Source organism: Rhinolophus hipposideros, assembly GCF_964194185.1.
Source record: "Rhinolophus hipposideros genome assembly, chromosome: 23".
Taxonomy (NCBI): Eukaryota; Metazoa; Chordata; class Mammalia; order Chiroptera; family Rhinolophidae; genus Rhinolophus; species Rhinolophus hipposideros.
In genome coordinates this window covers 23,556,897-23,583,466 of record NC_138069.1, presented here as the reverse complement: position 1 = coordinate 23,583,466, position 26,570 = coordinate 23,556,897, and the positions used below count along the sequence as shown (strand labels likewise).

Below are 26,570 nucleotides of genomic sequence, written 5' to 3'. Positions count from 1 at the left end.
GTACGGTGCTAAACCAGCAGACATTTAATAGATACGTCGCTTCAGAGGACGTGTATAACCTGTCTGACAGGAACGCCAGAGGGTTTGGTTCAGCTCCTGACGTGGGACAGTGTGTGAGCCTGGTTCTGCAAACTGGCTTCCTGGGAGGAGGAGCCTAAGCAGAGGTGAGAGGTTGGTGCTGCAGTTGACATGTATACACTTCGTGTTGTGGCATTAAGTTACCTCAGGTACCTAAAGCAGACCAAGGCCTTGGGAAGCTTGTTTTAAAAGTGGAGGTCTTGATTCCAAAAATGGACCAATTCTTAAAGAGCTAGAGTCGAGTGGAAACTTGAGCCAAGTGTAGCCTGAGCAGAGGAGGAGACTTCCAGACTTGAGCCATATATATACACATGTGGGTGTACACTCGTCCCCCAGACCTTCTGTGCAAAACTGGTAGCGCACTCTTGCATCTTGCTTTTCCTCACTTGGAAGATCTTGGAGACTGTTCCATAGCAGTACATAAAGTACATAAAGATCCAGTCATCCCACAAATACATCCCGAGCCCTATTTTCATCAGCGATGAAAAAAGTTATGCTTTCCGGAAGCTTGTATCCAGCTCCAAGGACCCAGTGGCACCAGATGGTACTGAGTGTTCTGCAAGGGATTGGCACAGGGCCCTGTGGTGGTGACTGCTACACCAACAGGTTATTAGGAGATGTAGGACAGCAGCAGAACATATCCAGGTTCATCACAGCTTGTCAGTACTTAACATTGGAGACAAAACATTCTTCACAACTTTCCCCTTGGAAGAACCCTGGAGACCCAGGCCTAGCCATGGCTCCTACTAACTTAACTATGGGGGACAAGTCAACCTTTTTGGACTCTTCATCCTAAAAATGAATGTGATTATAACCCAACGTATAAAAGGAATCCGTATTGATAATTGATGTTAGTAAGTGAAGAAAATATAAATCTAAAGGAATTCCAAATAATATAGAAACTCCCCTATCAGTAAGTGGAAATTTTTCCTCCCCTTGAGTGTGGGCTGGATTTAGGGACTCGCTTCCCAAAAGAATAGAACATGGAAGAGGGAGATGCTCTGGAGAGACTTTAACCAAACTATTGATGTTGATATTGCTTGTGAGAAATGTTGACCACGTACTCTGATGAGATGAGAGCACCACCTCTGCGATAATTCTTTCCGAAAACCCATAACCCAATTAGAGGACATTCTACAAAATAACTACTTAAATTGTCAAAAGTCATGAAAAACAAGGACAAAGACCAGAGGAGTTGAAGGAGACATAATAGTGCAATGGGACCCTGGATCAGAAAGTGCATTTGTGTAAAAAAAAAATCTAAATAAAAGTCTGGTGTCTAATTAGTTTCTTAGTTTTGAGGAGTGTATCATTAAAGTGTTTAGCACAGCGCCTGGCACTGAAGAAGCTGCTATTATGCTGGTTCGATTCTTATGCCAAGCAGCATGAGTGACAGCTGGCTGGAGTCCTGGTGGGAAAATGCTGGCGGTTGCTGGGGCATTCTTTATTTCCTGTGATGGGGCTTTGCAAATTGGCCTGCTGTTGCTTGGTAACCAGGGATGCAACCAGCCAGGTCTTTGAAAGCAGTTCCTTTGAGGGTTTTGTTTTCAAGGAGAGCTAATTTCTGCAGCTCAAGTTGGAATAGGCCACCCTGAGGCGGGCAGGACACCATGAGGTGTTGGCCACCTAAGATTACAGACCGTGGAAGCCCAGCCTTGGCAGATGAGCCTGATGTCCCTGGCTGTACCTGCAAGTCCAGTCAGGCCCCTAGAGATGGTCCCAGCTTCTCTCCCGGCTCCTTTCACCTGAGCTCCTGCAGCAGTCTCCTAACAAGTCTCCCTACCATCTCTGGCCCCTGCCTATCCCCACCCCTCCACCCCCACCTCCTGCCCCAGCTAGGTGATCTGAAACTAATTGGATTATATCACTTCCAGGGGCTTGTCACTGCCCCAGCCTGCTGTCTTCAGTCTAGAATCCAGTCTCCTGCGGGCCAGAATTTTTTATCTGGCCTTGCCCTACCCCTTCACCCTCTCTGCCCAAGCCAAACCTAGTCCTTTCACTTTACCAATTCTTCATGTCTAAACTGTTTGCCCATGCTTTTAATACCTGCTTTCCCCTACTTGTCCTCGCTACCTTCTGCTAATCTGTTAGAATCAGTTCTTCATCGCTCAGTTATCTTCCTGGCTGCCCCTCAAGGTGCTCTTCCACTGAATTTCCACAACACCTTTATTCTCTATGGTCACCCTTTATCCCAACAGCCTGTTTTCCCCACTCATCTCTGAGCTCTCAGAGGACAGGGAATATGTCTTGTTCAGTGTCTGCCACCCTAGCACTTAGCCTAGTCTCTGCAACAAAGTCGGAGTTCGATAAAGATTTGTTTGATGAATCATTGAAAGAATAGATGAATGGGCTTCCACATTCTGTAGTTAACTCAACTAGATAGTTTGAAGGGCCCTTCCAGATCATGGATAAATTAAAATACGTAAGTTCCTGGGCTTCAAAGAAGTAAAGGGCATTAAGGAAATGAGACAGAAAGACATCAAAATGAAATGGATTAGGGAGCAGAGAGCTGTAGGTAAAGAAAGCTGTGGTAGCCATTAGGGCAAATACCAGAACCAGTGCCAGGAGCTTAAACAAGCTCTGTCCCTAACCCCAGGTGAGGGAGCTGAACTTGACCTTCACAGTAAGCAGGAAATCCTCAGATTTCTGAGCTCATGTCCCAGGTAGGACTGTCCCCGGGCTCTTGACAGAAACAAAAGCATATCCTCTGCGGAGAAAACCATCTACAACTGAGGCCTTGCCAGCAGCTTTTGCTTCTAGTTAGTCTTCATTGGCCTGGGTGATGAGGTGGCTCTCTGTCGTCCCGGAGGCTACTGTCAAGGCCATTCTCAGTCTCTTAATGCACGATCAGGAAAATCTTTCCTGATGTAGCTTCAGGGGAGTATTACTGACCTTAGGTGGTCCAAAGAGAAGATGTGTAAGGGACTTCAAATAGGTAAAGTTCTATCCTGGGGAAGAGGGAGCAAGCAGTCGTACTGCATGTAGGACTTGGCCAGTGGGAAGGAGTTGTAGAGAGGTAGACTTGAGCATCAAATAAAGAAGTTTCCTAAGAGCCGCTTGGTGAGAATAAAACTGCTTCATATAATAGTTATCTCCCCATCATTGGAGGCATGAAAATATAAACCAGACTCCAAAGCCTAGTTACATCAGAAGTTTTTAGTGTGGCAGAGACAGTTGTACCCCAATATGCTATTCCTTCATCTTCTATTGTAAATAGGAGTCTCCGTTTTTAGCTGGATATATTGCTAAATGGAATAAAACTATAATGCCCAGCCTCCCCAGGCAGCTAGGTGTGGCCCATATGACTAAGTTGTGGCCAATAAGTTCAGCAGAAGTTGTGTATGCAATTTACAGGAAGTATCTTAAAAAAATTTTTTTTTTTAATTATAGTTACCATGCTCAAGATACAAGTTGTGATCAAAGAAGCAATACGGTGACTGCTGCTGCCAAGTGCCATCCAATGGAAAGGCAGGGATCTTCAATATAGGAAGCAGCACATCGAACCTTAGTGAGTGTGACAAGTTGCAACTTGTTCGGTGCAGACGGTCGGGTGTGAGCTACGGTTGAGAGATGTGTTGTAAAGTGTGCCGTAAATCATCCTCCATCATGACAACGTTCTGTGTAACATCGCTTCTGGTAATACATGGCAATTACTGTCAAAAACCCTTACAGTATGTTGTCATCCATCTTCACCAGACCTGGCACTGTGTGACTTCTGGCTTTTCCCCAAAGTCAAAATGACTACGAAAGATAAACGTTTTGAATCAATTCAGGACATTGAGGCAGCATGACAGTGCAACTAAAGACACTCATGAAAGAGGACTTTCAGAACCGCTTCAGAAAGTGGCAAGAACGAAGGGATAAGTGTGTTCATAGCGAGGGGGAGGATTTTCAGGGTGATTAATGGCAGTGTGTCTTTTACTGTAGTAAAATTTTTTTAAATTTAGACATTCATCGTAGTTTTTGGTCACATCTCACAACATCCCCAGGACTTACTTATCTTATAAATACAGAATTGTTTTGAATGGGAAAAGGCAAGTGCTTTTCCCCTTTCCTCTAGATAATTGCTTTTAGATCTTTGCTGAAACTTGTCACCTTATCTATCAGTCTTTCACAGATCAATTAGTGTTCCCCACTACTACCTCCGACCATCATTCTCAAACTGTTTATCCATTTTCCTGCCATGTACACGTAACCCCAGCTGATATGTGTGTCTGTCTCCGAGTCCAGTGGTGCTAAACCTCGAGCATGCGCCAGACTCAGATTCAGCAGATCTGAGATGGAGGCCTGAGGATTTCCATTTCCAACAGGTTCCCAGGTAGTGCCGATCGCAATGGTCTCAAGATCACACTTTGAGAACCACCAGACTTGTCTGTTTAGGTCACTGCTGTGTCTTGACCCTGGGAACACTGCGTGAGTGATGGTGCTCTGTAAATACTTGTTGACTCACATTTCGGGCATTATCTCTTTCAATGACTTTGAGGTAAGTACTGTTACCCACATTTTACATATGGGGAAATCGAGCATCAGAAGAATTAAGTGACTTGTTCAGGGACACATAGCTAGGAAAAGGCAGAGCTGAGGTGCACGCCTGCTTTTGTCTGTAACCCCAGATCGCGCTCGTACTCGTTGCTGTCATACCCCTGGCAGGTGGGGTTCAGTGCAATCATTCTGGCCATGAGGTTGAGGCAGAGAAGGACCCTCCCTGTCCCTGTGTCTGCAGAGGGTTGGGCAGTAGATGGCAGCAGAGTGCTGCACCTGAAGGGAGCCCAGTTGCTTCTGGAGCTTGCAGCCATCAGACATCAGTGACCGCCAAGTGGTGGCATCATTTTGACAGGAAACTCCTGCTGGGATGGGGCGGCATCTGGGTTCCGCTGTCATTACTTCTGTGGCTCTAGGCATATCCCATTTCCTAATGGGTCTCAGTGTCCGTATTTTTTACGGAGAGGAAATTGGATCTCCATAATCTCCAAAGGGCCACGGAGTTTAAATGCATCTATGAGACAAGTGTAGCCACTAAAATTCAAATGCCCCCAAATCAAATGTACGATTCTCTTCTCTTCCACTGGAAAAAAACAAAACAAATCACCAAAAATAAATACATAAACCCCACTATCATAGCACTATCCAAAAGAAATATAATGAACGTCACAAAACTGAGCCACATATGTAATTTCAAATTTTCTAGTAGCCATATTAATGAAGTATAAAAATAAAATTAATTGTAATACATTTTATTTAACCTAGTATGTACCAAATGTTTTCAACATATAATCAATATAAAAATTACTATCAGGATATTTGACATCCTTTTTTTGTACTAAGTCTTTGAAATCGAGTGTATGTTTTATACTTAGAGCACATATCAATGTGGACTAACTGTGTTTTAAGGCTTCACCTGCCACACGTGGCTCGTGGCTGCCCTATTAGACAGTCTAGCCCCAGGATATTAATGGCAACCACTTAGTTAGGTAGGCACTGTGCTGAGTGCTTTCTATAGAATATTTTAATCCTCACAATGCCCTGTGAAGTAGGCAAGATGATTAGTCTAATTTTGCAGATGAGGAAACAGATTCAGAGAAACTGTCTTGGCCAAGATCATAAGCAAGTAAGTGGGAGCGTCTTGAATTTGAACTTGGCTCCATCTGGCTTTAGTCGGTGCTCTTTATCTTAACATAATCCTGCCTTGATGGTAGATGCTTAGGACGTGCACCCAATGGGCCCACTGGCAGGGATTCCAAATCCAGGGAAAGCAAAAGCCTGGAGCCAACAAGCAGGCCTTTGTGGGCAGGAGGCCAGGCCCTGAAGCTTTCTTTCTCCCACCCCCAGTTATGTGTTTGACAGCATCAAGCTTGCCTGGCAAACAACCAGTGACTCTGTCAAGGAGAAATCATGACATTAGGAAAATCATGTTTGTGTGATGAATAACTGAGCTTGCAAAGAAAAAAGAAATCTGGCATCAGGAGAAAATGAAAATTGAGAAATGCAGAACAGGAATAACCTACAGGTGAGTGCAGAAGAGGACAGAATTCTAAGGGACAGGGCTAAACCCAAAGTGCGGAGGTTATAGGGGGGCAAATTGTAGCCCTGCCTCAGGAAAAATGTCAATAATGGTATTGTCAGTAAGTAAAATTTATTAAGCATTTACCAAGCAACTTAAATGTAGCATCTCTTTTAATTCTCATAATCATGCTAGGAAGTAGGTACGACTATTATTGCCATTTTATAGATGGGGAAACTGAGGCATACGATGCTAGTAGGTAGCAGAGTTGAGATTCAACCAAAGCAACTTTGGCTGGAGTCCGTGCTCTGGACTGCCATGCTGCTCATGTGGTTAGTGAGTTCTCTGTCTCTGGAGGCATGCAAGCATGTGAGGAAGTGCTCAAGAAGGATCATTCTTGAGTAGGACAGAAGCCTGGTGAACTGATAATAAGCTTGTCTACCTGGTGAAGGTAGAAATTGCCCACATGAAACAAAAATTGAGAAGGAACCCCGCCTGCCTTTCTAATCTGTCTCCTTGGGAGACAGATAGGAGCTGCAGGAGGCATGGCCTCTGCTAAGACTGATCCAAGGGAGTAAAGGGTCTGCGGGAGGCAGTGCGGCGTGCTGCTTAATAGAATGGACTCTGCAGACAGCTCGGACCTGGGTTCAAATCCCGGGTGTGCCACTTACGAACACTTAGCTACTACTTGTACATCCTATCTAATCACCCTTAGACTTACAGGGCTGTTGTCTCATTAAAATGAGAAAACACGGAGAATGCTTTATACTCACTTATTAAGAGATGAGACACAGTTCCACCCAGAGGGAATGAAAGTCAGGAGCCAAGTCCTCAAATCCAGGGGGTGGGGCTGTTGGTGGCAGCATTTGGGACATGAGCTGACAGGTTGAGGAAGGAGGTCTGAGTGCTGGGAAGCAGGAAAAGAGAGGTAGCAGGGAGCTGGTGTGGCTGTCTTGGAGGAGAGGGCCACTCCTGCTGGGGGAGGGCCTGGACGACAAAGCGATCTTGCAGTGAGAGGGGCAGCTCGGTGGAAGCACCATGGGACTCACAATGCGGGAGCTGGGCAGGTCCCCTCCTTACCCCCAGCAATATCAGTCCTCCCTCAGAGTCATTCCAATCTGTCTGTCGACAAACATGCTTGAACACTATGACCTGCGTCTTCTTCCACCTGCTGCCCCCACCTCTCTGCTCCCCTCATCCTGTTGGCTCTGCTGCTTCCCCTCCCAGTCACCTCCCAGCCCATTTTGCAGAACTGCTCTTGTCAAGGTCTCTCATGACTCCATGTGGCCAAGCTCAGTGGGCATTTCTTGGTCCTCATCTGCCCTGTCCTCTCAGCGGTGTTTGACATAGTTGACACTCCCTCCTTCACTCCTCTATTGGGATCTGTGATCACACCCTCTCCCATTTTCTTTCTGCTCCCTGACCACTCCTCTGCTGCTCACAACTGCTCCTCTATTCCATCTCTAAATGTGGAGAGTTCCCAGAGCTCAGCTCTAGTCCCATGGTTTTAAATACTGTCTGTAAGTTGATAATTCACAAATGTATTTGTTCATTCTTTTTTTAAGTTTCAGTCTGATACCTTCAACCCTCTATTTGATGTCTGCATAGGGGTGTCCCACAGGATACAGCCAGACCTGTTCCAGAATGTGTTCTCGCAATCTTCCCCATCTCGATGAATGCTGCTCTCCATCGTACATCGGTGCCTGAAACCTGGGCACCCTCTTTGACCTCACTCCTAAAGCAAGTCCTCACAGATCTACCTTCAAAATAGTTACCGAATCTGTCCGCTTCTCCCCGTCTCCAACAACCTGAAGTCACCACCATCTCTTAACTAAACTATTTCAACTTCTAATTGGTTTCCTGGCTGCTGCTCCTGCCCCCCTTAAATCTGTATGGCATGTGGCATTTTAAAACATAAACCACACTGAGGCCCTCCCTGCCTGACACCCTCCATTGGCTTCTTACTGTTTTTAGAAAAACACCCAAGCAGCTACCAGGCCTATCCAGTCTGGCCCTGGCCTAACGTCGACATCCGAAATCACTCTCCCCTTTGCTTACTAGTTTTCTTTCTGTTCCTCAAATGTGCCAGAGACTTCCTGTTTCTATGAATGACGTCATCTTCTCCATCACCCAAATAGGAAAGTTCAACAGCGTCTTGGTTCTCCCCACCGACCTCTACCCGTCATATCCAGTCTGGCCTGAGTCGTGTGGGCTGTCATCCTGACAGTTTTACTCTTCGTCCCCTTTCTTCCATGCTTCCAGCCACAGCCTCCATCAGGCCTGCTTCTCCAGCTTAACTTTTCACTACAACCTCCTGACTGGTCTCCCTGTCTTAGCTTCAGCTCTGACCTGACCACAGCCACAGAGGGACCCCTGACCCTTAAGCCCCACCTGTCATTGACTGGTCTCTGACTGAGATCTGACTCCTGTACCACCAGAGACTGGGCTCAGCCCTCGCCAGGTGTCTCCAAGCGCCCCTGTACCTTAGTGCCTGGCCTAGAACTGGTGTTTAACACAGATTTCTTAGATGAATGACTCTTAGGGGAGGACTCAGTGCTGCTCAGTTGCACTGGTGGAGATCACGCATCCAAAGATCATGCTATTTACCTACCTGCCAGATGGTGCCTCGCCCTGGAGAAGAGGTGGGGAGTCCCAGATCCTGAATTGGTTGTAGGACATCTGAGCTTGGGCAAATCAAATCCCCTCCCGGCTCAACTGCCACCTCAGTAAGATGGGAGGAGCCGAGCAGCTAGTCTCTTTCTCCCAGAAACACTATATTATATCCAGGGCCTTTTGTTACACAGTGTTTCCCCACCCAGGCTCTCCTTGAACCTTCACAGCAGTCCCATGAGGCAGTGGGGCTTATCTGCCCCTGTTGTGTAGATTCTCAAGGCAGCAGCCTGGACCACCCTTTTAAAACACAAGTCAGATAATATCTTTTATAGTTTTTTTTTTCCTTTCAAACCAGAATGTTGTCAAGATTTACCAATTACATGCGGTGGTTGTTTCTTGAATCTTTTTAAATATAGAACCCTGTCTACACAGACACCTTTTCTCATGACATTGACTCTGATAGTACTGTTGTTGTCTGCAGAGTGTCCCTGGATTTGTCTGTTAGCTCGTAGTGTTCCTTGTTCTTCCATCTCCCGTATTTACTGTACACTGGAATTTAGGTCTAAAGGCAGACTCAGTTTAATGATTTTTCAGCAAAGATACTTCCCAGCTGGTGCTGAGGATTTTACCCCATTAGGAAACACGTGATGTCAAGTCGTCCCACTATTGGTGATGCTAAGTTTGATCACTTGGTGGTGACAGCAGGACTGCACCATTGTAATGTCCCTTTCCCTGTTGGCAACCAGCAAGGTGCTTTGGGATGATACTTTGATGTGTCCTCCTCAGACATTTATCTCATGGTTTTGGCATCCATTGGAGGGCTTTGCCTGAATTAATTATTATACTGGGGGTTACAAATAGGTGATTTTTCTAATTCTATCTTTCCTTTTACATTACTTAGCTTACATTCTTCTATGGAGTGTTCCCCCAGCAACTGGGATTGAATTATAGTTCCTTCTAAAGATGTGGGATAAATTATTCTAAATGATGCTGGAATTGTCCTATATTTGGCTGGCAAGTGCCTCTTCAAGTTGGCCCTGGGGTCCTTCTGACAAATGCAGTAGTCTTTGAACACTTCTTTGCTTTCTGGAAAAAAAGATGTCTCCGACTCACCTGTATTCTCCCTTCCTCAGCTCTGCAATCTGCCATGTTGGACTGGGATATGAATCCAGGAAGTCTGCCTCAGAGCTCTTTTGTTTAACACTCATGTTGGACTGTGGGGGCCAGTTTCGGCTCTGTGTGACCTTGGGCCAGTTCTCTTCCCCTCTTTAAGCCAGACTTTCTCTGTATGAGCAGTGGGGGAGCTGAATTCTGCCTTAATCCTGTAACCCCCTAAGGGTGTGGCAGATACTAAGCTCTCCTTGTCACTCTGTCTCTTTCCCCAAGCAGGAAGGGTGGGTGGGACAGGGCTCCTCCACTGGGTAGTGGGGCCTGTGTGACAACGGAGACCTCCTACCCTGTTAGAACAGGTTGGGGGAGCCCTTCTGGCTCACCCTGGGAAACTCAGAAATCTCTAGCCTACGGCAGACAAGGACAGGATGAGCTTTGGGGGTCACCCTCAGCCTTAGCCAAACCTGCCTCAGAGGAAAAGGCTGTAGACTGCCATTTTGTTATTGCAGTTGGCTTAAACTCAATTGACTCGGATGCATTTTTTTCTTTTAAATTAAGTTTTACATTGTATCAAACTCACAAATTGCCATATTTAAATAATCAAATCCTTCTATAAGGCTGGCTGTGAAAAACAGTGCCTCCCCTTTTCACACCATTTTTAAATTTTTAGCCGATTTCTTTGGTATTTACCTCCATGTCTCTGAATAACTTCTGGTATGGTTACTTCCTGATTTTTCAGTTTTAAACATTACCTGGTTGGCTTTTCACTATGGCAGATGAAGATTTAGCCCCGTTTCCTCCTTGGTCCCTCTCCGTCACTCTTCTTGTCCTCCTGGCCTCCCATATGCCTCTATTGTTTGTTCGGTTAGATCCGTATTCAATGTTTACCACCTTATGACAATGTAAATGCTATTCATGGCTGAGCTACACAGTCTACTAGGATTACTATTCATTTCCTAAATAACTTGTTTTCCGAAGGATTAAGAGTTGTCTTGGTTTTTCATTTGCTTTTCTATGAAATTATTATAATTTAACCTCGTATTCTCCACAAATGAGCTCACTTTCCTCTGAGGACATTCAGGCATATCAGATATCTATCAGTTTAACTCGCCGAGGAAATGTCTTTCAGAGCCTTCAGGCCTCATCCAATGTGGATCTGCTGGGATTTTTCTGTCCTGTCATCCTGGGGGAAATTCTCTTTCATGAGTTGAATTTCAAGTTTCCCAAGTCCCAGGTCTTCCTTCATTTTGGTTCAGCATACCTTCCTGAAGCTTTCTGAGAAAGCAATTTTTTTTTAAGATACTGAATGTCTAAAAAGATATCGAGGACACCCTCACCCATTTAATATTTTGGCTTAGTAACGTGAAAATCATTTCCCCATAGAATTTGGAAGGCATTGTTCCATTATTTTCTGATTTCCAGGGTTGCTGTTCAAGAGGTGCTAAGTCATTTTGATTCCTGGTACTTTGTCTTGTTTTTATCTTTCTGGAAATTTGTGGAGTCTTTTTTTGTCTGTATTTTTCTGAAACTTGATGCGCCTTAGTACGAAATTATTTTCATATCTTGTCCTCAGAACTCACTGGGCCCTTTCAGTTTGGAAATTTATGTCTGAGTTTTGCAAATCGTACTGTTTTATTTCACTGATGATTTCTTTCCCTCGATTTTCTCTGTTCTCTATTTCTGGAACTCTGATATTTAGGTGTTGGGCCTACTGAATGGTCTTGAGTTCTTTTATCTTTTCTCTCTGATTTCTTTTTATCTTTGTGGTCTACTTTCTGGGAGATTAAAAGAAAATCTTTATCTTCCATCTAGATTATTTAATATCTGTCCTTGTATTTTTTTTTTTAAATAGCTATGGTTTTGTTCTTCTAATAGTATTTATATCTTTATAGTATTCTATTTGTTTCATGAGTGTAATATGCAGGGCCTTTTAGCTCCTTACGGCTATTAATAACCCTCGTTTCCTCCATGCTGCATTTTGGGGTTGGTTATTTGTTTTGTACATTCTGCTTCAGCGGCTTTCTTCAGATGTTCCATGATCCTTGATTTTCTAAAAAGCCAGGTGGGAACTGGAAGCCATGAGTAGGGCTTATCCACTGAAGGCTTTCCTGGAGGGTTATTTGGTTGGGTTGTGTCATCAGGGAACGCTGATGTCAGAATCTTTAGGTCATTCCTTCTGGGATGGTCATGCTCCCCTGAGAAGGATCCTCCCATTTATTGCCTGGAGGGAGAAGGCCTGGCTTCTGGCATTCTGGGAAGGGGGTTGAGGAGAAGGCTGGGGCTCTCAGCTTCAGTACCAAGCCTGTGCCCTGCACTTGCCTGGGGATAACCTTCCAGTCTCCTCTCGGGATGGGAGAGGACACAGGTATCCAGCTGTTTCATAAACCAATCCTCCTCTCTTTAGCCCCACGTTTACTCCCACCACAGTGCCAAATACCCAATTCCTGAGCCTCCTGCACAGAAACAGGAGGCCTGTCAGCTTTTCTTGCTGCAGGTTTAGGATTCAGCTTCCTGGGGTCTGCTAAGGGACTTACCTCTGTTCCACCTGCTTTCCAGCTCCCCTAATTCTGCTGCTGTTTTCTCGTCTCTTGTTCTCTTTGCCCTTTAGATTTACATTTAAACAAACAACCCCCCCCCCAAATATTTGTTATTTAGTGACAGAAGTAAAGTAGGAGGGAAGCAGATATCATTACCAAGAAAAATCTTTTTTCAAAGTAAGCTATAATTCACATACCATAATATTCAAACTTTTAAAATTGTACAAGTCAATGGCTTTCTGTATATTCACAAAGTTGTGCCACTGTAGAATTCCAGAATATTTTCATCACCCCAGAAGGAAACCCCGTACCCACTAGCAATCATTCTCCATCCCCTGCTTCCTCCAGCCTCTGGCCACCACTGTTCTACTTTTTGTCTCTATGGATTTGCCTATTGTAGACATTTCACATAAGTGAAATCATACAATATGTGGCCTTTTGTGTCTGGATTATTTCACTTGGCATGATGTTTTCAAACTTCACCTATTTTATGGCATGAATCAGACTTCGTTCTTTTAATAAAATGTTTTATTGAGACATAAATTCCTCTTTATGGCTATATATAATATTCCATTGGACCGGTATACACTGCATTCCATTTACCTACTCATCAGTTGATGGACATTTGGATTGTTTCATTTTGGGGCTGTTATGAATTTTGGTGCTACGAACATTTGTGTACAGGTTGCTGTGTGGATGTTTGTTTTCATTACCTATTTAGATATCTAGGAGTGGAATTACTGGGTCATATGTTCACTGTTTATCTTTTTAAGGAATTGCCAAGTTGTTTTCCAAAGTAGCTGTACTATTTTACACTCCTACCAGCAATGTATGAGGGTTCCAACTTCTTCACATCCTTGCCATCCCTTGTTTTTGTCTGTCTTTATTACAGAAATCATAGTAGGTGTGATGTGGTGCCTCATTGTGGCTTTGATTTGTATCTCCCTAGTGACTAATGATGTTGAGCATCTTTTCATGAGCTTCTTGGCCATTTGTGTATCTTCATGGGAGAATATCTATTCACACCCTTTGCCCATTTGAGCTTGGGTTGTCTTTTTATTGTTGAGTTGTAAATATTTCCTCCCATTTTGGGGATGACTTTTCAATTGTTTTGATAGTGTCCTTTGAAGCACAACTTACGTTTTTTTCTTCGTTGCTTGTGTTTTAAGAAATCTTTTGAAAAGGTCTTATTTTTAACACAGCTTTACTGAGGTATAATTGACACATCATAAACTTTACATATTTGAAGTGTACAATTTGGTAAATTTGGACATACGCATACATCCTGCACATGTCCTCCACAATCAAGATAATGAACATAACCATAACACCCCAAAGTTTCTCTGTGCCCCTTTGTCATCCCTCCCTCTGGTCCCTTCCTGCACCCTACCCCTCAGTCCTCAGGCAACTATTCATCTGATTTCTGTCACTATAAATTAGTTTGCATTTCCTATAATATTACCTAAATGGAATTATACAGTATATATTCTTTTGTTCTGGCTTCTTTCATAGAGCACAATTATGTTGCGATTCATGCAGGTGTGGGTATCAGTAGTTCAGTCCTTTTAATTGCTGAGTAGTGTTCCATTGTATGGCTGAACCACAATTTGTTTATCTAGTCACTTGTTGATGAATATTTGGGTTGTTTCCAGTTTTGGGCTATTCCCAGTAAAGCTGCTATGAACATTCATTCATGTGCAAGTTTGTGTGGATGGATGTCTGACTCCATTTTTCTTGATTATCCAGAAAATATCTTTTTAAAATTATAGTTTGCATACAATATTAGTTTCAGGAGTACAACATAGTGATTTGACATTTATGTATCTCACACTAAGTCTAATAACAACCTGTCACCCTGCAAAGTATTGCGCTATTATCGATCCATTCCCCCCACCTTTTCACCCCTCCCTCCACCCCCCACCCCTCTGGCAATCATCAGTTTGTGCTTTGGTTCTATGAGTCTGTTTTTGTTTTGTTTTGTTCTTTGTTTGGATTTTAAAAAAAATGCTACATGTAAGTGAGATCATGTGGTACTTGTCTTTCTCTGCCTGACTTTTTTCACTTAGCATACCCTCTAGGTTAATCCACGTTGTTGCAAGTGGCAGGATTTTATTGTTTATTGCTGAGTAATAATATTGCTGAGTAATATTCGTGTGTGTGTGTGTGTGTGTGTGCGTGTACCCATTAATCTATCAATAGACACCTAGGTTGCCTCCATATCTTAGCTATTGTAAGTAATGCTGCAGTGAACATAGAGTTGCGTGTATCTTTTTGAATACTGATTCATTTTCTTCAGATAAATACTCAGAAGTGGAATTTTCTTCAGATAAATACCCCGAAGTGGAATTGCTGGGTCATGTGGTAATTCTATTTTTAGTTTTTTGAAGAATCTCAATACTGTTTTTCCATAGTGGCTGCACCAATTTGCAGTCCCACCAACAGTGCTCAAGGATTCCCTTTTCTTCACATCCTCGCCAACACTTGTTGTTTGTTGACTTTTGATAATAGCCTTCTGACTGGTATGAGGTGATATCTCATTGTGGGTTTGATGTGCATTTCCCTGATGATTAGTGATACTGAGCATCTTTCCAGGTGTCTGTTAGCCATCCGTTTGTCTTCCTTGGAGAAATGTCTCTTTGTGTCCTCTGCCCATTTTTGACTGGATTAGATTTTTGTTATTGAGTTGTATGAGTTCCTTACATATTTCGGATATCAACCCCTTATTGGATAGATCATTTATGAGTATATTCTCCCATTCAGTAGGTTGTCTTTTCATTTTGTTGATGGTTTTCTTCACTGTGCAGCTTTTTAGTTTGATGAAGTGCCATTTGTTTATTTCTACTTTTGTTTCCCTTGCTTGAGGGGCCATATCCAAAAAGATATTACTCAGATCAATGTCAAATACTTTACTACCTATGTTTTCTTCTAGGAGTTTTATGGTTTCAAGTCTTACACTTAAGTCTTTAATCCATTTTGAGTTTATTTTTGTACATGGTGTAAGAGAGCGGTCCAGTGTCGTTTTTTTCCCCGTGTATCTGTCCAGTTTTCCCAACACCACTTGTTGAAGAGACTGTCATTTTTCCATTGTATATTCTTGTCTTTGTTGTAGCTCAATGGACCATATAAGTGAGAGTTTATTTCTGGGCTGTCTGTTCTGTTCTATTAATCTGTGTGTGTTTTTGTGCCGGTACCGTACTATAGCTTAGTAGTATAAGCTATTTTGTTATAGCTTAGCTGTATAGTTTGAAATCAGGGCAGAAAATACCTTAATAGTAAATATTTGAATAATAACAATTTCATTTCTTGAGTATCTCCCATTGTACCAGGCTCTGTACTTAATGCTTATTTAATCTAGCAACTCTGCAAGTTTAGTATTCTTGTCCTTACTTTACAAAGCAGAAAACCAATTCAGAAAGGTCAAGGGCCTGGGTCAGGTCACACAGCTAAGATGTTTCTGACTTGGTATTTGAACTCAGGTCTGGCTGCATCAAAGGCCATGTCTGCTCTTCTTCTTCCTCCCCCGAAGTAGACAGATATACTGTCTCCTTTAACTCTTGAAATCTGAAACTCACTGAATATTAGAACCACACAGTCTTTAAATTAAAAAAAATACATCAATGCAAATTTTAAAACATGCCAATTTAAGATTAATGAAACCAACATGGAATACAAGCCATAGATAGTAAGAAATCAAACCTTGCCAACACAGTTAAATGTCCCCTGGGTACCGTTCCCAGTCCTCCTCCTTGCCTCCCTGCAGAGGCCCCCACTCTCCTGAATTGGAACCACACGATTTGAGCATCAGGAGGCAGAAGGGTAGAGTGGTTAAAAACACGGGCTCTACCAATTCCTGGATGCATGATCCTGAGCAGGCTAGCAGCCTCTCACAGCCTCCATGTCCCTATTTGCATATGGAGAGCAAATAAAACAGTCCTCAAAGGGTCACTGTAAAGATGAACTGAAATAAAGCATGTAAACTGATTAGCATGTGGCCTGGCACAAAGGAGGGCTTAGAACATGGTGGCAAGTATTAGTACCAGAGCCTTAGAACCATGGACTCAAGTTCATAAAATGCTCAGGTTAGAAGGGAGCAGAGGGAACACTGAACCCAACTTTCTTCCCGTTTTTGAGATGAGACCATAGAGGAGAGGGACTTGACTACGCTCACAGAGGGTGAGCAGCCCCTGTCTGTGCCCATTAATCTATCAGTGAGAAAGGGAGACAAACAAAGGCATTTTCTGCTTCAAAGTGATTTCCTGTCTAGGGACTGAACATTTCTTGAATATCCAGAGAGACTTATGAATCCAAAGGTCTGCCCAGAAACAGGTGATGAGGGCCCTGGGCAGCCAATGGACATGTGCGGGCCTTTCTACCTGCTTGGGGAGCTTCCCCTCCCCATCCTGCCTGTCAAAGTCTGCTTTGCCCCAGTCAGGGTATTTCCAGCTTTGTGGGTTTCATTTCCACTTCTACTAGGTGGGCGGAGTGGCCTTCTGTGGACGAATCAGATTCCTCCTCTGCCCCAACTTCAAAAGTGAGCCAAGGATTCAGGGTCTCAGACACGCAGGCAGCAGCAACAGCGGCAACAGCAGCAGGAGGTGTGGGGAAGACCAGAGGCCAGAACCATGGACGACCAGCGAGACCTCATCTCCAACCATGAGCAACTGCCCATGCTGGGCCAGCGCTCCGGGGCCCCGGAGAGGTATGTGTAAGCTGCAGGAGGCAGCACACCAATCCCGGGCCGCACAGACGTGCACAGGTGCTGGGGAAGGGGTCCCCAGAGGCATGGAGTCAGGCTCTGACTCGAACACTGTTTGGGTGGCTTTGAGCAAGTCACTGGCCTGCCCTGGACTACGGTTCTCCTTCCTATAGAATAAGGGAGCTTCTCTAGGGCAGGGGTTTTAACTTTGTTCCCATCATGCGCTTCCCTTCTCAAAATCAGAGGAGAGCTCTGGACGCTCCCTAGAGTTTCATACAGTATCAGGGGCTTCATGGATCACCCCCACCTAAAGCTGAGCCGTGAACCCTAGGTTAGAAATATTGGACGAGATTTTGACAATGTTATGGAGCCTAGATGGAGAAATTGAGTTTCTAGAAAAGAATGGAAGAGCAGCTCACCGTAGAGGAATTCTTTCCTAATAACCATGGATGGGTATAGTACATGTTTGTATGACGGGAATTATAGTTGCAGGAGTAGATGGAGACATCGGCCATCACAGGAGGGAGTTAGAGAGGTTGGAAGGGGGCGTCAAAAAGGGCAAGGAGGGCTCTGGTCCGTTACTGGAAGGGGCTGAGTGCTGATGTGTGTCATATTCTGCCAGTGCCCCTCTCCCTTGCAGTCAGGGGCCGGCACGGACATCCAGAGGACCCTGAGCCCCTTCTCCCATCCCCTAGATGGCCTTACCTATGTGTTTTCCTAAAAAAATGGGGGGCTAGAATGCAGTTACCCCAATGCTCCCCATGTCCCTCAATCTCGAAAAAGTACTTTGTGAATTACTAGGCCTTACAGCTAGATGTGAGGTCAGCTGTTGCTAGGCAAAAGGGGTTTGAGAGCGACACTCAGAGATGTCGGGGACCTGCCTTCTGGGGCACTAGGGCAGTGGCCTGTGAAGACCCTGGGGAATCCCATGGCTAGGAGGGCCAGCGTTCTTGTGTAGGTCTGTACTATCATATGTGACTTGGAAAAATCACTGCTTCTTTCTGGCTCTCAGTAATGTAATAACAATGACAACAGACATGATAATAGTTTCCATTCACTGTGTACCTGTTACCAGTACTCAACCACTGTTAGTAATTACTATGATTAGTTATGTGCTGGGTACGTAACTAAATGCTAAACTCAATCCTAATTCTCACAGTAACCCTGAGTTAGATACTTCCATTATCCCCAGTTTTACATAAGAGAAAATTGAGGCTCCTTTTGGTGACTTATCTAAGTTATAGCCAGTAAATATTGGAACTAGAATTTGAATCCAGGACTAATGTGGTTTCAAAGTTTGAGCTGACTACCATCTGACCCCCTTCTAAAAGTACAATTTGCGGGGAAAAGAGGTGGGACCCCTTTGAGCTCAGACTCAGTTGCTGACCCAGTGTGGGCTCAGGGTGCCCCCTCATCAAACCTTTGTCTGGTTTTCCTTTTAGTTGTTACTGCTTCTAAAACTGGCATGGCCCAGTCTGCTGAGGCCATTCCAGACCTGAGCCTGTTTCAGACCCTTTCGTGAACACTTCTGCCTGGCAACATTTGCATCATCATTCCTGCTAGTTTTGGTTGGCTCCCGACTTTGACTAATTACCTTTTTTTTTTTTAATTGAAAGAGGCAGTGGAAAGGAGGAAATGAAGAGAGGGGTGACGAGTTGGCTTTCATCCAGAACCCAGAGGACAGACATTTAAGATATATAAAGAGGAAGGAAACCAGATGTTCAAGTTAACTCCCTTGGGAATAGTCAGTGTTACTTGTGAAGTGCTAACTATATGTTAGTAATGGAGGTGAGAACTTTACCTTCATGATCTTATTTAATATACCAACCCATCGAGTAGATGGGATGTTCTTACCTCAGTTTACTCAGAGAGGTTGACTAGTCCCTGGTCCCTGAGCTAAGGGAGCAACAGAGCAGCTTTAATCTGTGGTCTTATCTTTAATATGGGTGTCTGGATTCTTAGGCCTTATGAGAAACTGAGGTTCCGAGAAGGGAAGGACTTCCCCGAGTTCACAGGTGAGAGGCAGAGCTGGGACTAGATTGAGTGTGGGGTTGCCGAAGGAGTGAGCATGTAGGTAGTGAGCTGGAGACCTTGAACCCAGGCAAGACCCAGGCTTGGATGGGTTTTTCACTACCTTTAGAGGCTAGGCCACCCCTGTTCCTGGGAAAGGCCAAGAAATGGGATTTGTTTTCCCTTCCTGTATGGTTTCCTCCTTTTCCCCACACAGGGTTTTTGCTTTACAGAATAACAATCCCTTCTACTGGACCTTGGCCCAGAAAGAGAGGGCTTGCAAGCAGGAAGCCAATGAGAATGAGCTATGTCTGTGATGCCATGAGTTACTAGACAAAAGCGTCTCCTGGAGCTTTCTAAACCTCCTTGCTGGTTGCCAGAGTAAACAGGGTGTAGTCTCATCCTGACAGTTTCCAGTGGGGTCCTGGTAGTCCCACCCCTGGGTGGAGGTGGGAGAAAACAGGTCAGGAACTCTAAGGGTCCTGGAACAAGATCCTTCTATCCCCCATACTGTAACTTAAGCATGTGCACCCCAAACTGCATCCAAGGCCAACAGCTGCTAAGGCTCCCTGAGGTCTGTCTGGCCATTGCTCCTTGTGCAGCCATTCTGTCCAGAGAGCGATTCTTCCAGGTCACACAGGCTCAGGCCCCGTACTCCTGCAGAAATCCCTCCTGAGTGGATATTACCATTCAAAATTCTTCTGTGCCATTAGCTCTTACTTCAAAGAAGAAAACTACCAAATCCTAGAATTGCTGAGGTGACAGGCCCAGAGAGTGGCAGAGACTTGCTCAAAGACACAGAGTATGGGGCAGAGAATGTGCCCCCGCATGGTGGGTGATGCCTGGCTCTGCTTTAGCCTGGCATTCATTGTCTGATGCCTCTAACCTACTCCTAAAATGTCAAGGCCTCACTTCTCTTTTTCAGGTGGGCTGCAAGCTCTGCTGTCCAGGTCCCACTTCCCTTTTCTCTGATTTCACTGCAGGGGTTGGGCGGCTAGGAGGGTGAAAAGCCTCCCTTGAGGGCAGCCCTGGCAGAGGGAACCTGGAGAGACACTCCACCTCAACGCCTCATAGCATAGGTGGAAATGAGGCTCTTACCCACTCAGCTTGGGCCCAGGGACAGCTCCAAGATTTCAACTGTAGGGCCAGCAGTGGTTGGAATGGTAGGGGCCGGGAGAATGTCTTTAAGCTACATGTCCATAGGCACTTGTTTGTGCCTAAAGTGTGTGTTAGGGGTAGCTGAGGGAGTGGGTGGGCTAATGGAAATGGGGGACACATTCCCCCACTCACAGCCAGTCCTAGGGGCAGCCACCTCCACAAACTCTCCTCTGACGTATCCCCCCTCTCTCCAACAGCAAGTGCAGCCGTGGAGCCCTGTACACAGGCTTCTCTGTCCTGGTAGCTCTGCTCCTGGCTGGCCAGGCCACCACTGCCTACTTCCTGTATCAGCAGCAGGACCGGCTGGACAAGCTGACGGTCACCTCACAGAACCTGCAGCTGGAGAACCTGCGCATGAAGCTTCCCAAGCGTGCGTGCTCCATCTCCGTTGTGACATCCCCCACCCTCCCTCACCTCAGAGACCCCATTCCTGCACCTACCTGGGCCCACTGTCCTCTCCCTCTGACCTGCAATTCCAGCCCCTCCTCATCTGGGTCTGAGGTCTCGGTCCCTGGATATGAGTACCCTCGTCCCTGGGCACTGGGGCCACGCTCATGCTGTATCTCCTGACCTTATAGCTGCCAAGCCTTTGAGCAAGATGCGGATGGCCACTCCCATGCTGATGCGGGCGCTGCCCATGGACGGCCTGCTCCAGGGGGTAAGGAAACGCCAGGGCGGTGGGAGGGAAAATGTCATCTAACCCGGATGGAGGGCAGGTGCCAAAGGACAGAAAAGCTGACTGAGGAAAAGCCCAACGGGCGAGGGGTCCTGACTCCTGGGGGAAGCCAGGGCCCACCAGGGCAGGTGGAGGAAAGCGCCCCGTGGGGTTGTTCCTGGGAGGGTGCCCAGCCCGCCAGTTTACACGGAGCTTCTCATGTCCCATAGCATCACACAGTCCCCCCCCATTCTCAAAGCCTTCACTATGTATGGATAATGTCGCAGTTCACAAAACTATCTGCTGTCCACAAAGGCCCTGGGGCCTGTGTGCGCAGATTTGACCAATAGGGACCCTGAAACAGGTAGGTGACTTGCTTGAGCTCTCACATTTGGAGATGGCAGAGATGGTCCTGGTGAGCATGTGGGAGCCCAGACCCTTCCCCGGCCCCAGCTGCTGCCTGTGCCAGGGCCCCTCCTCTGGGGCCAGCACTGGTAACCCCCATTCCTTGCTTGTGCAGCCCGTGCAGAACGTCACCAAGTACGGCAACTCGACGGAGGACCATGTGATGCACCTGCTCCTGGTGAGTGCCGCGTGCAGCCCGTGCAGGCCCCGGCAGGCCTGCTCACGGGCCACATCCAACAGGGGCTCACCAGATGAGCGAAGGAACACGAGTGGCCCTTACACATGGTGTACTCCACGTCCCACCACTCCCTGCTTTTGTGGGCGGTGGAGAAACCAAGGCCCAAAGCCTGGCAGTGTCTTGCTCAAGATGCCCGTTTTTTCCATCCCAAGTTTTTCCTGCATGTCTTCTCTGTGCCAGGAACTGTGCGAGGCTCTGGGCCCGCAACAGGGAGCAGTCAGACCCAGCTCCCAATCCCATGGGGAGGCCAGGTTAGCGTGGGAAATGGAAACGTGAACAGGTGATGAGGGATGTGCAGGTGGCTCTGTGAGGAAAGACTCGGGACCCAACCTAGCTGGGGTGGGGTCCAGGAAGTCTGCCTGGAGGAAGTGACACCTGAAAGATGAGTAGGCATCTGCAAGTAGAAGGAAGCCTGGGGGTTAGTAGTATAACCGGGCCTGGAACCTGGGTCTCCCACCTTCCAGCCCTGGGGTCTTATGGCTCTGTAGCAGCGAGCCTGCCATTACTGCCTCCTTTCCCCCTAGCTCCATCACGGCTGAGGGCCAGGGTCCCAGCTTGGTGCAGCTTGGGTCCACCCCTCAGAATGGAAGACCAGGGTAACATAGGCTGCACACTGCATCTCACCGGCCAGGGAGCTCTTTTTAACCTTCCTTCCTGCCCTGCTATCCTGCAGAAGGCTGACCCCCTGAAGGTGTACCCGCAGCTGAAGGGGAGCTTCCCAGAGAACCTGAAACACCTTAAGAACACCATGGAGGGCCTGGAATGGAAGGTCAGTGGGTCTCTCTGCACTGGTGGCCGGCCTCTTCTCCTGCTTCCTAGGGCAGGGCTGGGAAGACGGGGGTGAGGGCTGGGCTGGGGGAGCCATTCTCAGAAAGCTAGAGGCTTCCCAGAATTCATGAAGCCACACACACGGGAAAGTGCTTGGAGTTGAGGAACTACCTCAACCAAACCCTGTGGGTCTCTACAGGGGAACCAGGATGCAGCTGGATTCCGGGGTGTAGGGGCCTGCCTGGCCCTCCGTGTCTCTGACCTCTGGGGCAAAGCCAGGCAGGGCTGGAGGGAGCTGTTGAGCCTGACCCCCTGCCTCTGTCCCCATTAGGTCTTTGAGAACTGGATGCATCAGTGGCTCTTGTTTGAAATGAGCAAGAACTCAATGGAGGAGAAGCCCACTGATGTTCCACCAAAAGGTACAGGAAGTTGGGAACCTCGGGGTGCTAGGGCTCTGGGAGCTCCCTCAGGGCTCCCCTGGAGCTACGGAGGTTAGAGCCTAGAGCACTCCCTGATCGAAGTACTGGCCTCTGCAAGCCTCTCTCAACTGTCTCCTGTCTGTCCTGCCTGTCCCTTCTGGGCTTGGCTGCCCCCCAACCCCCATCCTATCTGAGGGCCCGAGGGGACAGAGATCTCCCTTCAGAAGTGACCTCGCTTGTGGAGAATGGCACTGCACAAGTGGGCCTGGAGCAGAAACGACTGGAAACATTCTAGCAGTCATCACAGTGGCCTTTCCCACCCTCCAGAGACCTCCCTGAGGTCGCGCTTACAGGGGCCGGACAAGAGGCCCTTGGGGTTTTTCCATCTCGTGGATAACGTGTGCCAGGATATTTCATCCCTAAAGCCTTTGAATGCTGTGTTTTAATCCTGGTGATACACTGTCTGCTGTGCAACTTCGGGCACCTCTTCCCTCTGGGCTTCAGTTTCAGAAGTGGAAGATCAATGGTCCACCCTGGGAAGCCTCTGCGTTTTCCGTCATAGATTCATAGAAGGCACAGTAAAGACGTTATCTTGACCAACTCCCAGCTGTTTGAATCCCCTCTACAACATCCACAAACAAACCCCATTTCTGCTTGTACACCCCCAGCAACAGAAGCTCAGACTTACCAAGGTGTTCATTGTTTTTCCTTAGAAATCAGAATCATAAATGCAATTCCAAACTTTAAAAGGCATTGAGTGTGAAAAGAAATCAAGTTCTGGAATGAATGTGCCACAGCCATTCACTTCCTCTTTGAGATCTTGGACCTTGTTGGCCCAGGCCTCAGTTTCCCCATCTGTGCAATGGGTAGAGCGAGCACAGTCACTTGGGCAGAAGGCATTAGGCCCACAGCAGTAGTATGTGGATCTCTGGTTCTGCTGAGACCCTGGCCCAGAGCCTGCTCACTCACTGTCTTCACCATGCCTGTCGCTTCAGTATTGCCCAAGTGTCTGGAAGAGGTCAGCCGCATCCCCGCCGTCCACCCGGGCATGTTCAAGCCCAAGTGCGACGAGAATGGCAACTATATGCCGCTCCAGTGCTATGGGAGCACTGGCTACTGCTGGTGCGTCTTCCCCAACGGCACCGAGGTCCCCCACACCAGAAGCCGCGAGCGCCGTAACTGCAGTGGTAAGCAGTGGCCACTGTGCCAAGGACTGTCAAAGAAACAGGAAGGACCAGGAAGGCTGAGGGGCAAGTGGTCCCTCCTGGCACACATGTGGCCAGGACACTCGAGGTGGTCGCTCCAGGGGGGCAGAGGGGCAGCCAATCAGCCATACATCCACCTACTTGTGCATTCCTCACGTTTGTCCATCTATCATTTCTTTCCTTAAATCCACTCATCTTGCTCATTTATCCTTTAATCCTTTTATTGTGATTTTTACTCATCCATGCACTATTCGCTTACGTATCCAGTAGCCCTACAGATCCACTCATTGCATTTCATCATCCCTTCCTGACCTTTCTCTCAATTCCCACACTTCATTGCTGCCATCCAGCAAGCATCCTTCCTCTCCGAGCCTGCTCTCCCAGGCCAGGCCGGAGGCCAGGATGGGAAGCACTAGCCCCTCCCCAGTGGGTGTGCTAGCGGGACTGCAGATCACAAACGGCCTTGCTGCTCCTTTGCAGAGCCCCTGGACATGGAGGATCTGTCATCCGGGCTGGGCGTGACCAAGCAGGATCTGGGCCAAGGTGAGGGTCCCTGAGGGCGGAGCCAGTGCCCAGCTGGGCCACCTCCCTCATGTGTGGATGCCTGGCATGGCATGACCCTGGTCTGTTCTGCAACCGCCCTGAGACATACATTTCAGAAATGAGGAGCAGGGTTATGGGTGGCTCTGATGTCAGTATTTGTACCCAAACAGGAAGCAGTGGAGGGTAGAGTCCTCGACTACTCTGAGGCCCCAGAACGCTGGGGAGGGGCAGGGACCACAGGTGACCCCCACCCTAACCTGCTGCTTCTCTCTCTGTAGTCATGTGAGAACAGCAATCGAAGACACCAGCACTCAGCCAGCCCTGCACTACCAGTTTCCTTGCTCCCGTTCCCCAGCCCTAGCCCCCTATTCCTCCCTATACCTCCCGCCCCCACTGTCTCCCACCCTGCACCCCATTCCACGAGATTGGCGCCAGCTCTCCAGCGTCCTTGGACACGACAAATCACATCACAACAGCACAGATTAACAGCGCAGGAGGGACCTGCTGCCCAGCCCTCCAGCCGGCAGCAGGGACCCGGGGCCCAGGGAGCCGGACCAGGGCTAGGCCGGCCATTTCCAACACCACAGCAGCCTCCAACAGGGAGCTCCAAGATGTACACCCATGGATGAGGAGGGCTGGTGCAGGGAGGGGGGTGGGGCCCCCCAGCCCCAGGCCCAGCCCTGTGGCTGTCCCCCCCTCTGGCTTTAGCCCTGGCTTCCCGCCTGTGTAACCTGGGGCACGAGTCACTCTTCCCTCTCCCCAGCATCACTCCCCAGGAAGAACCACCCTCTCCACCCGTAACCCCTCCTCACTCTCTGCCAACCCCAGTTCCCTCTGCGCAGCAAGCTTGTCATCAGCCCTCAGGGCTGTGGCTCCTGTGAGAATAAAAGGTAGTAAGTAGAACACTTCCGGCTCCTGGCTGTTCTGTTGGGATCTGGTTCGTTGACCCCAAGGAGGTGACCAAAGGCCTTGAATCCAATGGTCTGGGCGGGAGGACTCAGCCTGGGGAGCCCACACACACGCCTGTGGGGCCAGGCAGGGAGGGGGCTGCAGTCTGTGGACACAGACATGCTTGGTTCCCATGTTCAACACAGAGGAATGCTCTGCTTCCAAAGGGAAGCAAGCTCCTGCCCCAAAGATCTTAAGCACCATCTCCTCTTGGTCCCGCTTCCACTTCCCCGTACCCCCATTTTCAATGTTATAGTAAGGACGAGCGTGATGACAGATGACGACAGAGGACCCCAGCCCGGTTTTGCCAGGGGGGAGCAGAGGCCCTTGTTGCCAGATTTCTTTTCAAGAGGAGCCCCAAATCAGGACATTCAGTGAAAACTCCATTTCAACGAAGCCCTCCCGGACACTACTCTGTGCCCTGTTCCTGGACCAGCTCACGTATGGGGACAGAGGCTCTGAGGGCCTTGCCCAAGGGCCCTGGGTTAAGGGTCCAGCCGGATACCAGCCTGGGTCTCTAAGACCTCCCCAGCTCAGTGCTCTCTTCCTACACGGCCGCTCACGGTCTCTAGCAGAAGGCTAAAAACCTTGGAGAACCATCTCCGCGACCTCAGGTGCCCCACACTGCTTTGGGCCCAGGGAACTGGGCCTCTGCATTGCTGGCCAACACCAAATCCTGTAGATGTCACCATGACATATATTTCACATTCATTCACTTCTTGCCGTCATCATTACAGCACCTTTATTACCTGTACTCAAGGGTAACTCAGTCCTAACTGGTTTTCCTGCTCTTGCCACAGCTATTCTACACCAAGTACCTCAAAAGAGCCTTACCCCAGCTCAAGTCCTAACGTCAAACTTCAGAAGATGGCTTGGAAGGCCTCCTCTTCCATTTCTGACGTCTGGGTATTTGCCTAGCCTACCCCAGCATGTGGAAACCCACCATGACCGTGCTTCAGCTTTCCCTTAGCTAAGATGCCACCTCTTCCAGGAAGCCTGCCTTCCCCACCCCAATTCAGCACCAGACACTTGACTGAGGAAAAATGTTCTGTTCCGCTCACCACAGCACCCCAGGGCCTTCACACACAGTAAAGAACAAATCCTGAGCGACGGTTCGTTCACCAGGTGTCAGCCACACTCTCCCTTCCAAGAATAAGTCAATTGCAAAACATTTGCCCAGGTGCAT

At 47.5% G+C, this 26,570-nt stretch overlaps 1 protein-coding gene across 3 annotated transcripts; it reads left to right on the top strand.

The window, feature by feature from the left end:
• The first annotated feature begins 26 nt into the window (after positions 1 to 26).
• Positions 27 to 26,566, top strand: CD74 (CD74 molecule). 3 transcript variants are annotated; one of them, XM_081034763.1, is made up of 12 exons: positions 27 to 164; positions 3,469 to 3,586; positions 4,389 to 6,085; positions 16,813 to 17,038; positions 20,401 to 20,573; positions 20,782 to 20,861; positions 21,379 to 21,441; positions 22,175 to 22,270; positions 22,601 to 22,688; positions 23,684 to 23,875; positions 24,374 to 24,436; positions 24,715 to 26,098. In XM_081034763.1, the coding sequence occupies exons 4-12, from the start codon at positions 16,962 to 16,964 to the stop codon at positions 24,720 to 24,722; spliced, it is 840 nt and encodes a 279-aa protein (XP_080890889.1). In that variant the 5' UTR covers positions 27 to 164; positions 3,469 to 3,586; positions 4,389 to 6,085; positions 16,813 to 16,961; the 3' UTR covers positions 24,723 to 26,098. The 3 variants fall into 3 exon arrangements, with proteins under 3 accessions (XP_080890889.1, XP_080890890.1, XP_080890891.1); XM_081034764.1 differs by lacking the exon at positions 23,684 to 23,875 and having other exon boundaries at positions 24,715 to 26,566; XM_081034765.1 differs by lacking the exons at positions 27 to 164; positions 3,469 to 3,586; positions 23,684 to 23,875 and having other exon boundaries at positions 4,402 to 4,561; positions 5,908 to 6,085; positions 24,715 to 26,566.
• Positions 26,567 to 26,570: the final 4 nt, after the last annotated feature.

What these genes read in the sequence shown, in the direction of transcription:
- CD74 (XM_081034763.1), top strand. Translation starts at nt 16,962, where the DNA reads ATGGACGACCAGCGAGACCTCATCTCCAACCATGAGCAACTGCCCATG. An exon ending in GCGCATGAAGCTTCCCAAGC is followed by an intron (nt 20,574 to 20,781) that starts GTGCGTGCTCCA and finishes CTGACCTTATAG; the next exon opens with CTGCCAAGCCTTTGAGCAAG. An exon ending in CACTGATGTTCCACCAAAAG is followed by an intron (nt 22,689 to 23,683) that starts GTACAGGAAGTT and finishes CTGTCGCTTCAG; the next exon opens with TATTGCCCAAGTGTCTGGAA.